Below are 14,373 nucleotides of genomic sequence, written 5' to 3' on the forward strand. Positions count from 1 at the left end.
TAATAATATGTATTAAAATATTTTTCAATAAAAAATAGAAAAGTTTTTTTTTAATTTGAGAATATAACTATCAACCAAAATGAATTAATATAATTCATTTTTAGCCCACCACAGATGCCATTATACGTAGATTAAAACTAAACCATTGAAGGCTAATTTGCAAATTACAACCACTAGTTCGGACGGTGATTAACAACCGACGTTCTCAACACAAATATATTTTTTTTTAATGTATTTACGATCTGCCTTAGAGTAGCAATCACCGACCAAATCTTTCACAACTGAGTTACGGTCATTGTTTCTTATGTATAAGTGGTACCTTCAGATTTTTCCAAGTTATACGCCAAGCTATAACTTGTTTTGTTCCTTAGGTTAGGTTACAGTGACAAGAAATTAACGCCGTAAGAAAAGATTTTGAAAAGTTATCATGTGGCACCTTGGTTCAAAATGCATGTTACATGTTTGTTTGACGGAAACGCTATAAAAAAAAATTCCAACAATTATCATGTCAAGCAATCTAGTTCAAAGAAACATATCATAGATTCAGTGAATTAACTCATCAATCAACAGATTAATCTGATTTATTATTTAAAATAAATATTAATTCAAAATAAATATCATTATAGCAAGATGGTAGATTATACACAAACGAACTAACGCATTAATTTGTAAAAAATATTGCTGTTATCAGTTATCACCAAAGGGCTATTGCTAGCAGTAATCAAGCATTAAAAGCCTAATTGTCATCTTTGTAAATTTTATACTTTGCGTATTTGCCTTTTGCCTAACTTGGCTCCGCTGCCAATACTCATCAGTTGGTCAAGCAGTATGGATTTGATCACTGATGATGCTGGAGAATGACGAACACTCACGTTTTCGGGGGGTTTTTTTTCTTACATTTAAATAGCCTGGTCTTTGTATAGATCCTGTGTATCTTGCTGCGCGCACGTTATGCTTTTGTCACTGCTGCTTTTTTTCTTTTTTAACCAAAGACTATCCATCCTGATTTGTCCAAAAAACGTTAATTAAAGGATACCTAATATGAAAACCCAAAATATAATATTAATTGTAATCTTTTTCCAATATATCAGTCATGCAATCTATTCCGATATGTCATTTGCTAAGATTTGAAAGCAAGCCAAATATTAACTAACCAAGGGGGATCGTTTGATTTTGTTTTAATTAATGTTGGACCGTATCTCCAACATGATACCACAATATCTCAATTAATATTTCTTGTTCAGAAAAAATGAGGTGGTTTCTGGGGCATCATAGCCTCAGAGGTGATTTGACTGTGGCTAAATTTTCCTTATTGCCAACTTAGGAGAGTAATTACTTGATTTCCCCCACTTTCGAAGGTATATATTTCATATTTGTGCTATCTTACAGTTAGTTGTGCCTGGCTTGAGCTAAGAGTAGCAGCGTGATATGCCATGTAAAATATAAGTTGCCTCTAAGGGGTTAGGTTAATTTATATGTGTGTGTGTGTGTGTTGAGATCTTCAAGAAAGTACTTTAAATGATAAGGAAAAAAATCATTTAACTCATTTGAGTCTCATTTTTTGTTTCTCATGGTATATCTTTATCTAATTAATTATATTTATGAAAATATCTTAAATCTCAGTCGACGTAATACATGAACGATGGAATGCGTTAGTTTGGAAAAAGCAAGCTTATATTTGCACCCTCTTAGAAAGGAAAAAAAAAAAATATATATATATATATATATATATGAAATAAAATATGATTTTATTGGTATATATGTGGATTTAAAAGAGTTAGATTAAAAAACCCGAACAACAGACTTGGAAAGGGTTAATTTTTGTAAGTCATGTCTTCTTTTTTTTCACGTGGGGTGTCCGGACTAGCTTGCGCGCACCTCGATTAATTCTCATGGGCCCTAAAGTTAACGACTAGATAAGCCTTTAGTAGCCATCAATATTAGCAACCTCGGGACTCAAATATGAGATTACGAAGAAAGCAAACTTCTTAGTCTCAAAAACTTACTACTGGACACCTACTAGATATTGAAGTCATGTCTTCTTGATATGGTATCCATGCATGCGATCCATATGCAACTTTGAAAAAACACACCCTTGGGTAGCGTACAAGCTATATGGGAAAAGAAGATGGAAAAACGAGCCAAATAAGGTTAGTGTGCGTGTCTGATAATATGATTGCAGTTGTTTTTTAAAATATTTTTTATTTGAAAATATATTAAAATAATTTTTTTTATTTTTTAAAAATTATTTTTGATATTAACTCATCAAAATGATCTAAAAACACCAAAAAAATATTAATTTGAAACAAAGAAAAAAATAAAATAAAATTCAAAGTTTTTCAAAAACATTTTTAAAATATAAAAACAAACAAGGCCTTGATTATGATTAAATTAGAAGAAATTAAGAGCAATTATAGCAAGAACTACTTGATTAAAAAGACTATAGCTTAATTATTATTCAACTTAAAGACTTAGAGTTGTCAAATGAAAAATCCTAGATACTTTTCATCACATATGTGCATAGCAAATAGATAGGACTACGCACCTCCAAATGATCCAAGGATCAAAGAGGTTTGTTCCTTTATTTTAATTTTTAAGGTTGAAATTTATATTTATATATATATATATATATATATATATTGAAAAATTTATTCAAATCTTCTAAAAATACGCCGTATCGATATCATGAAAGGTACGCTCTTAAGGTCCTGGTGAAGAAATTTGATCCAAGAATACCTCCTATCATCTAATAAAAGAATAAAATAAATTATCATTCCAAGTCAACTCATCCTACCCTTTCCCCCGCCGGCCTCCTCCGCCAACAAAATAAAATATGTTAACAGAAAAAGTCAATCCATCCCCTGAGAGACGTAAAGAAACCACTACGAGGTTGTTGACCTTGTAAGTTTATTAATTATTTAGACAAATCTACAAAAGCAAAATAATACGGCATGCCTATAGAATTTAGGATGTTTCAAGGGTTTGTCAATTAAGCAAAACCAGCAATGGCCAACTATAAATGCACACGCACACCCATCCTTTCGTCTTCACTAATCACCACCATCCTCGAGCCTTATCCTCCTTTCATCTTCTTGATTTTCTTCAAAAAAATTAAAATTATGGCGAAAAGTCCTTCAACTCCAATCCATCTCATAGTTATGTTACTGCAGGTAACATATTTTTTGTGCACCATGGGAAAATCAAATGCATTGACATGCCCACTACCACCGGAACTAGCAACTAAGCTTCATGTTGATCCAGTAGCCATAGATTCAGCATCTACTGATTACGGTAACATAGTCCATAGCAAGCCAGCTGCTGTTCTTTATCCATCATCCATTGAAGATATTCAAATACTAGTAAATTCCTCATACAATTGTCCCATTCCTTTTGGTATATCTGTTAGGGGAAATGGCCATTCTGTTAACGGACAGGACATGGCTCGTGATGGGGTGGTAGTGGATATGAAAAGTTTGAGAGAAGATAAAAATGGGATCAAAATTAGGGTTTCTAAAAACCATTTATTCGCTGATGTTGGAGGTGAGCAATTATGGATTGATGTGTTACACACCACTACAGCACAAGGACTTTCACCGGTGTCGTGGACCGACTTTTTGTACCTAAGTGTTGGTGGTACGCTTTCTAATGCTGGAATCAGTGGGCAAACATTTCTGCATGGCCCTCAGATTAGCAATGTTTATGAACTAGATGTTATAACTGGTATGTTTCCCTTGTATATATTTTCACTTTGTTTTTTCAGTAAGAAATAGGCCTAAAAAGAAGAAAAGAAAAGTGGGTTTACTTGATAGCATTGTGTTTTTTCTTGATTCAGGAAAAGGGGAGCTTGTGACCTGCTCTAAAAGAAATAATTCAGATCTATTTGATTCTGTTCTGGGAGGTTTAGGCCAATTTGGGATTATAACTAGAGCAAGGATTGCTTTAAGGTCGGCACCAACAAAAGTAATTATACAAAGCTAGGGAGTTGTGCTTCGCTCTCTCTCGCATTAACAATTTTTCAATTAAGCATGAATGAATGTTTTGACATCTGGTTACATGCCTAATAATGGTGCTAAACTCAAAGAAAGAAAGAGACAGGCGTGCTGAATTTAAAAAGTTTCCAACAATTTGAATATTTCGATCAAATCTTAAATATATGAATAAACTTTATATTGATTAGCTCCAACAATTTGACATATGGGGTTTTCAATTGCAGGTTAGGTGGTCTCGAGCATTTTACAGTAATTTCTCTGATTTTATCAGAGACCAAGAAAGAATAGTTAGGGGTGGCCAAAGAGATGTAGCCAATTATTTGGAAGGTTCACTTATGTTGGATAATGGCACTCCAACTGAGTGGATAACCTCCTTTTTTAATCCAACTCAGCTCCCTCAAATTATGTCCTTGGTTAAAACATATGGTATCATCTACTGTCTTGAGCTTACCAAGTACTACTACATAGAAGATATAGAGAGTGAAATAGACCAGGTAATGAAGTTCATCATCATATTAATAATTATATCTCTATCTATATAGTATATTTTATAAGGTTAATTACATGATCTCTCGAAAGTTTGACAAAAACCTTTTCACATTTGAAAGATGTCTGTAATTTCATGATATTTCAAAAGATGTCAATGTTACTCAACATATTCTTAAAACGAACTGACAAGTTTTCAGTCTAATCTATGTTCTACTTTATGCAACGAATATTATATAAACTAGATCAGTTGACATTTTATACATGTATAGTTCAAGTTAAAAATATGTATTTTCCTGTGAACATACTTTTCGAAAAAAAAGAGAATAAGTTAGTAGTCACTGTCGATTCTCTTAAATACATTAGTTTAATAATGAATCTGGCCATACTTTTCTTATAGGATTTACAACAAGTATTCAAAGACTTTGCTCATGTTCCTGGTTTCATCAATGCAAAATTTGTCTCCTATCAAGAATTTTTAACGAGAGTCCCAAATGCTGAGAATGAATCACAGACACATCCATGGCAAAATCTATTTATTCCCCAATCTCGAATTTCAGATTTCAATGCAGGTGTCTTGAGAGATATTGTTCTTAAAAGAAACATCACCACAGGACCTGTCCTCTTTTACCCTTTGAACCGACACAAGTAAGTACCATATAATAGTATCCTAATAAAAAACGTGTGTGTGTGTGTGTGTGTTACTTCAACAATAATAAAAGTTTTCCTTAAAATTTCAGATGGGATGCTGAGTTGTCTGCAGTTATACCAGATGAAGATATCTTTTATACAACATCGTTCTTGCATACAAGTGGGATTGATAATTGGCAGGTCTACGAAGATCAAAACCAAGCAGTTATTAAATTTTGTGAAGAAGCTGGTATCAAGATTGTGAAATATCTTGCTGATTATACAACCATAGAAGAATGGATTAAGCATTTTGGCTCAAAATGGACAACCTTTCGAGAGAGGAAAGCGCGATATGATCCAAAGAATATCCTATCGCCAGGGCAAAAAATATTCAATAGCGTTTAGTGTTTACATTTCTGGTCACAATCATGTATATCAATAAATATCAATTTCTTTTATGTTTTCTTTTTTATTTTAATTTCTTCACTTCTTGTGAAAACAGAGGAGGAGAACAGTGATAGTTTCCATCGTGATGTTAGACCCAATATTGCTTTTGGCGTCTTGAAGCCGTACTATATATTGAAGTAGACATGACAACCACACTTGTAATTCATATGCATAAAGCTAGAAAGCAATTACCAATATATATAATTCAACAAAAATAATTTAAATTTAAGATAAATTAATTATAAATTATGTAATATAAATATAATGTTAAACAAATATAATTTTAAATTTAAAATATTTTTAAATAGTAAGATTAAATAAAACTTTAACTTAAAGTAATTCAATTTAAATAAAATACCCAAATATTATGAAAGTAAAATATTTTAACTCAAAAGAAACATAAATCAAACCTGAACTTTTTACTTCTAAAAGATAAAGGGAAACCACACAAGTCATTCACGTTAAAATGCTACGGCAATTAATTCTTGAATGAAGGTAGAGGGAGTTGGAATATGAATGTCACATTTAGGTTAACACACGAACGCCACTCAATTAATATTTTCTTAACCCTTAACTAAACTATAAGTTTTGTTTGTCACCCCTTTAAATTCCGTTTAATTTACCTCATTCAATATCACGAGCAGGTCATGCTTTTATTAAAGATAATAAGAAATAATATAGTGTTTTTTATATTATAATCGTATTGCAAAATATATTTTTATTGTGATATTAATGGAGAATGATTTTTTAATCTGTTAACATTTTATAAAAAAAAAAAAGATGTTTAACTCATGTTTTATTCAACCAAAGAAATGTAATAGTCTAATAGATATTAGTGTCAATGAAGGTTTCTTAGGAGAGGGGAGTTCAATGAAGATGAATTTGCCCTTTGACTATGCCAAAAAAATAGATTAGGGTCTATAAATTTAATATTATTATTGTTTTGTTTGATTTTTTATTTTTAGATTGATTAAAGATTGTTTTATAATTGAAAATGGAGTTATTAATATTTATATGGTATTTTTAGAATTTGTTTTGGTTAAAATAAGTTGAAGTTTGGACTTGATTCAATGGCTTTTCAAGACCAAAACGGAACGTGTGAAATGAAACCAAAACATTCCGGCTGAAATTTATCCAAAAAATCTGGAATGGACCGAGATTTAAAATGAGATGAAAATTTTTCTGTTTTATTCCGTTTTTGAATTGGTACGAAATGTTTTTGACATTCCAAACAAAAAGGAATGGAATTGACAACCTTGATTGTGATGAGTAAGTATTTTCTATTTAATATTTTTGTGTTTTGAAAGACTCCAAATCTATAAATAAAATGTTAGTCCAAGCTAAACCCAATATATTTGGGTTGATTCATGCTCAAGTTATCGTTTGTTTGATAAGATGTTAGACCTAATATGTTTAGATTTAGCCATTAGCTGAGCTCAAGTCACCATTGATCCAGCAAGAAAGCAGGCTCAATATACTTGGGGTTCAGCCATCAGGGGTTTAATGAGCTGCCAGATCTATTTTTTCCAGGTTTGGCTAGACGTCAGACCTCGTTGGACTTAGAGATCCATGTTAAGTTCTATCTTCAGATTATTTACATGAGTTGTTCATGTTAGGAATAATTATGCCCCGACATTTATAGATGTATAAAAGATCTCTTAAAGGGCCTACCACATTTCTCATCTTATTAATTAATGACATGTAAGGGATATTTGTCCCTCATTAATGATGTCTAATAGATATTTTTCATCTTGGATAGACCTCGAGGAAACGCTCCTCTACTTGTCTGAATGGAAAAAATAACCCCTGGTATTAGACCAGCAATGGTCCTTGAAGGAAATAGTGGAGGTTAGAACTGAGGCTACAGAAGAATTGAGAGATGCCTCGCTAGGAGAAAACAAGCAAACCGACACAAAAGTGGGTTTTATCCTAACACCAACATAATAATAGTCATTGACAGAGCTCTTTCATATACAAAGTCCAATTTTGCAATAGGCATTTCTAACGTGTCAGGAATCAATCCTTAAATTATAACTCATCAGTTGAAAGTGGACCCAACTATTCATCTAGTTTGTTAGGAAAAAAAAAAGGAATTTTAGGGTTGAAAGACATAAAGAAATAACATAAGAGGTGGATAAGTTCCTGGATGCTAATTATATTAGAGAAGTGATATACCATATCTAGTTAGCAAATGAGGAAAAAACAATTTTAATAACTAAAAAATAGGCATTTTGTTATACAGTTATGCCTTTTGGGTAAAAGAATGCTGGAGCTACTTACCAACAGATTGTGAATAAAATATTCAAGAATCAGCTTGGGAGGATTATGAAGGGATATATTAATGACATGTTAGTGAAGAGGACTTAGAAGAAGTCTTTTTTTATGTTGAGTCATCACCAAATGAAACTTAGCCCTTCCAAGTGTGTTTTTGCCATCAAAGGAGAAACATTTATGGGTTTCCTATTAAGCAACAAGGAATTAAGCCTAATCTAAAAATGGTTCAAACCATATTAAGCATGACTCATCGATCAGTGAAGGAAGTTCAACATCTTACAAGGAGATTGGCTACTCTTAATCGATTCATTACTCATCTGAAGGAGCATACCCTACTATTCTTCAAGACATTGAGAAACATAACTAATTTTAAGTGGACTTCGGATTAACAGAAAGATTTTAAAGAGCTCAAAATTTATCTTTCATCTCTCAAGATCTTTTCCTAACCAAAGGAGAATGAAAACCTCTTTCTTTACCCGGGGGTGGCAAATACAGTTGTAAGCTCTGTTTTGGTAAAAAAGGATTAAGGAACATAACATCCAGTTTACTATTCCAGCCTCACTCTTTATGATGCTAAAACAAGATATCTAAAAGTGGATAAGGTGGCCCTTGCTCTGGTAAGCACCTCCCGAATGTTAAAACTATACTTATAAGCTCACAAAGTCATAGTTTTGACAGATCAACCTCTATGACATATCCTCCATAAGCCAGAGATGTCTGGGCACCTAATTAAATGGGTTATTGAATTAAAAGAGTTTGGATTTCAGTACAAACCTCGACAAGTTATAAAGGATCAAGTCTTGATAGATTTTATTGTTGAATGTTCTTTTAAAAGTCTCATTGAGACATTTGAATCCTTACCTTTAACAACAACTTCTTCTGCTAAATTAGAAGCCTTAGTAGAACACCCTCTAATGATCCCTACCTGAAAAATATATGTTGATGGCTTTTCTAATATCAATGAAAATGGAGCCAAAATTATGCTTATCAGTCCTGAAGAACAAGTAATTGAATATGGAGTTTGTTTTGAGTTCCCAGCTACGAATAATGTATCAAAGTATGAAGCTCTTCTAGCAAGATTACACCTTGTAAAGACTTTGAATGCATACTTTCTTCAAGTTCATAGTGACTCACAGTTGGTGGTTGGTCAGTGCCAAGAAGGGTATGAGGCTAGAGAGCCAACCATGCAATAGTATCTTTAGAAAGTTTAACCATAATTGAAAGTTAGAAACAAAAATATTTCAATCACTTGCATTCCAATGGAAGACAATCATTGGGAAGACCTCTTGTCAAAGTTAGCAAGCTCAAATCCTATCGACCTTCCTACAAATGTCTAGGTTGAAGTTTTGAAGAAACCAAGTATAAGTGAAAAAGAGTTAGTAGCTCTTCTCATTAGCATTGAGTAAGATTGGAGGACCCTGAGCATGCATTATCTGCTTAGTGAGGAGTTACCCTCAAACATAAATGAAATCATTCATTTGACTGGGCGAGAAATGAGGTATTGTATAATTGATAATATTTTGTATCGATGATCTATCTCAACTCCACTACTAAAGTGCTTATCCGTAAAAGAAAGCACATATATTTTGAAAGAAATATATAAAGGTATATATTACCTACATACATGCTCTAGATCCCTCACTACTCAAGCCAAACGAGTAGGTTTTTATTAGCTAACTATACTCCAAGATACCACGAACTTAGTGAAGAAATGTGATCAATGTTAGATGTTTACCTTAGTCTTCTGTCAACCATCTACAGAAATGACCACCATAACCTCCCCTTGGTCTTTTGCATAATATGGGATGGATATCTTAGGTCTCTTCCCTAAGGCCACGAGTAAAAGACAGTTTGTCCAAATGGTTGTTGATTATTTTACTAAGTGGATTGAAATAGAGGCCCTAAAAAAGATAACCATTAACAACGTGTTTTCATTCATCTAGAAGAATATCATTTGCCAATTTGGGCTCCCCAAAGTCTTGATTACAAATAATGGAATGCAGTTTGATAACCACAATATGATAGAGCATTGTTAAAGGCTTCATATTGATCATCATTTATTCTTTGTATCACATTCTTAGACCAATGGTCAAGCTAAACTGACTAATAAAGTTTTTCTTAATGGACTCAAGAAAAAGATAAAAGAAGCCAAGTCAGAATGGACAGAGCTGCTGAATTAAATCTTATGGGCCTACATAACAACTTAGAAGACGTCGACTAATGAAACTCCTCTTCTCTTCACACTTGGAACTACAGTTATAATCCCCGTTGAGATTGGATGTCCAAGCCACCAGATGGTTCACTATACCTCAAAAAGCAATGAACAAGGTCTTAGGACAAATCACGACTTCTTAGAAGAATCTCATCTGACTGTTGCAGTTAGAAATTAAACCTATTATCTCAAAACTACTCGGTATCACAATGCTAAAGTGAAGAATAAAAGATTTAAATTTAAAGATTTGGTCCTAAGGAAATTGAAAGCTACAGGCAACAGAGAAAGTAAGGGCAAGCTAGTCCCAAAATACCTATGGTGCTTTCAAAGTCATAATAGTAGTCAAGGTGAATACCTATTATTTACAAGATATAAAAGGGAAAAATCTCCTTCGCGCCTAATATTTAGACCACTTAAAATTGTATCATGGTGAATAAAAATGTATATTTTTATTTATGAATGTCTCATCTTTTTTTTCTATATTTTTCCTGTTATTTCTCTAAAGGGATTAGTATGTGGTCTTTCAAAAGGCAATTGTCCTTTATTTCTCCAAAGGGATTGATGTGTGGTCTCTCTAAGAAAAATCATCCCTCAATTCTCTAAAGAGATTGGTATGTGATATCTATAAGGAAAATTGTCCCTCATTTCTCCAAAGGGATTAGTATGTGATCTCTATAAGTACAATCATCTCTCATTTCCTAAAAGGATTTATGTGTAGTCTCTCTAAGGATAGTAATCCTCATAACCTCTAGTATCATCTCCATCTAAAGACACGATTCCACATCATGGCTAGTAAGACTAAAGGACTCATGAGTATACCTATCACTGAGAGTTCCTCTCTGTCCCAAAAAAGGAGGGGCAACAACAATACATAGCCAAAGCCAGACAATTACACTATCAACCTCGCCGATATAATATGGTTGTTAAACACAAGTTTGCAATTAGAAATCTCTCCTAAGTATGGACGCTGAATATGTTTCAAGTATGGGTACAAGACCCCTACAAAACTAAAAATTCATTTGTAATTCCCTTTCAAAAATATTTTTTAAGTATGGGCATTAGACCCTTACAACTTATTATGTAAGTATGGGCATTAGACCCATGCTAGTTTTTTTTTTAAGTACGGGCGTTGGACCCATACTAGTTGCTTGAAAAGTCCTACCGATAAACTTAAAAAATATAACAATGTAAAAGACTTAGGAAATATAGTAATTCAAAACAAATAAAAAATATCCAAAGGCCTCATGGCTAAATTCAAGGCTTGAAAGCCAAAATATTCCTTACAAATAAAACAAACAAAAAGGAAGATCATATATCCATCCCAAGCTACTAGGCAACACAGACCTTTTCCTTTGCTGAGGCGGTCCTAATGGGGAAGACGTCCTCAAAGTCAAGAACTTGGCCATTATGGAAGGACTCACTGAAGTCCACTTGTTCTCTCCTTGAAAGGTTGAAGAAATACAAGTTAGATATGGACATAAAGAGCTTATCCCTTATGGTCTCTGTTAGAAAGACAGATTCCCTAGACTTAGCATAAAACTCTTGTAAAGACTTCTTTAATGTCTCCACCCTCAATTAGGAACTTTAAGCCTCTTGTGTGTGTATTATCAACTCCCTCCTCAAGGCCTCCTTGAGTTCAACCACCTTCTTCTTTAAGGAATCTATTTGGCTATACACCTCTCCAAGTTTTTCCTCAGTGGACTCTAAAATAAAGGTTTGTGCTCTAAGTTCCCATTGCAGATGAGAAGAAGTAGTTTTAAGGGCCTTCATCTCAGCATCCTAAGTGGTTTTCTCATCCCTTAACCTTCACACCTATGTCTTATCAACACTATATTATTCTATTACTTCCTTCATGACCCTTCTTTTCTCAGTCCATCTACTTTTCGAATGGGCACATATCATAAAGGTCTAAACAGTAAAAAGGAAAAAAATAAGTTCACATCTTTAAAACTACTTAATACATTAGAAGAATGAAAAGACTCAAGGATTTCTCATACATAGAAGGCCATATGCCCAGTAATAGCCAGATAGCGTTGGTAGTTGAAGTCAGTAAATGCACTTATATCAAACGGAAAGGTAAGGAACCTGTCTAAGATGCCCATCACCTCCAGTATTCATATTCTATCCACTTCTCCTTTTTTGTTTTCGTTGGAACTCTTTCTCATTCAACTACTAAAACCGTTTCATCTTCCATTTTCAACTTCCATTCAAGATTCTATAAGATCAACCATAATTATTTCTGCCTAACACATTGCCGATACCAATTTCACCAGCATCATCATCACCTGGTAGGCATCGATGCATAGCAATCCCCTTACCCGGGACCCTAACATACATTAAATGTATGTTAGTCAATGCATGGTGATCCCCTTACCCAGGATCCTAATATACATTAAATGTATGTTAGCCGATACATGGTGATCCCCTTACCCGGGATCCTTACATACGCTAAATATATGATAGTCCATGCCTCATAGACATCCTCAAATACCCAATTTTCACCCTTAACGCATCTAAATAATTGTTTTAGTGACTTTCCTAATCTGCCAGTAAAGGTCGCATCCTAACCTCTGTTCATATTGTTTACTATATACGGAGTTCTAGGACTCCATTTTAAGCGAGGTGGGTCTCGTTATAAAACTAAAACCTGGGGCTACAAGTCCCCTAAAGGGAGGAGAACCAAGTTCTGCCTCTAAGACACTCAAAATAATTCATCAACAAATCAGACCTATTGCCCTATAGGGTCTATCACGACCCAGTCTTTGGTGACCCATAATTAGAGTTCTATAACTCCAAATTGAGTAAGATCAATTTTCTTAGTTAGTCAACATCCAAAACTACAATTATTATGAAGGAACCTAATCCTAATTACCCCATCGTCATACTCGAATACTCTTCAAAAGTTAGGAGATGAATCTGTCTAGATTCGTCAACGTTTCCATTTACACACAATATCCACAATTCAACTTTTCCTCTTTTATCTCAAACCCTAGCCATATCACATCTTCCCTTTTAACGCCAAAATCAAACATTTTTATCGATTTTACTAACTTTCCGAACGTTCTTTTAAACACAATTCTTGCCATTTCAACATGAATTTTTCCTCATTTCGACACAATTAAACACATGTCATCAAGCTAAATATGTCAAATTAAACATCCTCCCCCTTTAATGCATAATTGGCCGAGAGCATGGCCTTGAGGAACCAAGAGTTTCCTCATTCCTTTCATGCTAATTTCATTCAATTCACACACATATTCACATCAAAAACAACCTATTATAATAAATTCAATAAGGAAAATCACAATTTTTCTCATTTCCTCTTTGCTCTTCATATGGCCGACTACTTTACTTATATAATTTGTTTTCCTTACAACACTCATGACACCAGTCGTCATATTTAATCTTGTTTCCACTCTCAAATTTCTCATCCTTTACTATCATAAATCAACATACAGCACAAACAAATAAAATTTCAGAATGTATTAAACTCTTCAAAATATAAAGAGATGAGGTGGTAAACACCTACCTGTTCCTCCTAGTGGTCCTGTTTCTGCTAGCTTGAGGTCCCGCTGTCGATACCTCTCCTGCTCCACACAAGACCATCATTTAATATCATTCATTCCCTTTTTCATTATTTTCTATCAACTAGCAAGCATCATTATATGATTTCATGCAAGATTTTTTTTATCTAAATTAGATCATTACTTCACGTTCACATAGTCACCTGTTAACCCGAACCATGCAGACTTTTCCAAGCTAATTTCTTAACCCAAACTTACCTCACCTTAATCACTTTATATGGGACTCTAATGTCCCATTATTTTTTGTTCTTTGGGTTATCCAAATCAGCCCCTTAACACTCATTAGTAGGGCTATCACAACAACCTTGCTTTAGTTTCTTGAAGACACTTTTGATCCCTGACAACTCTACACTTGAGGTTGTCATTCTAGCCCCCATTTTTTTTTTTATTTTGGAGAAGTATTTTAACCCCCCCCCCCTCTAAACATAGACTTTCAAGTCTATCACAACAACCCCAAAGTCCCAAAAATTAAATCTCTCTAATGCTCCATTTCCTTCTAATTTTGGAGTTGTTTTAGTTCACACATAACTAATTTTGGCAACAGTTTCAAATAACCATAAATACCAAACGAATAATATTCCAGACAATCCATACTGTAAAGTTGTAATACATTATTATAAGTATAACATATACAAATATCAAATTCATCCAACAGTGAAATGTCCAAACAATTAGGTTTAACCGAACTAACCTAAAACTTGCAGACCTACTGTGCAAGAAGCATAACTTTTGTTTAGAGTGTTTGTTTCCG

At 33.6% G+C, this 14,373-nt stretch overlaps 1 protein-coding gene across 1 annotated transcript; it reads left to right on the top strand.

The window, feature by feature from the left end:
* The first annotated feature begins 3,012 nt into the window (after positions 1-3,012).
* Positions 3,013-5,718, top strand: LOC133673456 (cytokinin dehydrogenase 3-like). Its single transcript, XM_062094275.1, has 5 exons — positions 3,013-3,720; positions 3,833-3,960; positions 4,214-4,483; positions 4,876-5,123; positions 5,216-5,718. The coding sequence occupies exons 1-5, from the start codon at positions 3,120-3,122 to the stop codon at positions 5,508-5,510; spliced, it is 1,542 nt and encodes a 513-aa protein (XP_061950259.1). The 5' UTR covers positions 3,013-3,119; the 3' UTR covers positions 5,511-5,718.
* The last annotated feature ends 8,655 nt before the right edge of the window (positions 5,719-14,373 follow it).

Source organism: Populus nigra, chromosome 14, assembly GCF_951802175.1.
Source record: "Populus nigra chromosome 14, ddPopNigr1.1, whole genome shotgun sequence".
NCBI classification, from domain to species: Eukaryota; Viridiplantae; Streptophyta; class Magnoliopsida; order Malpighiales; family Salicaceae; genus Populus; species Populus nigra.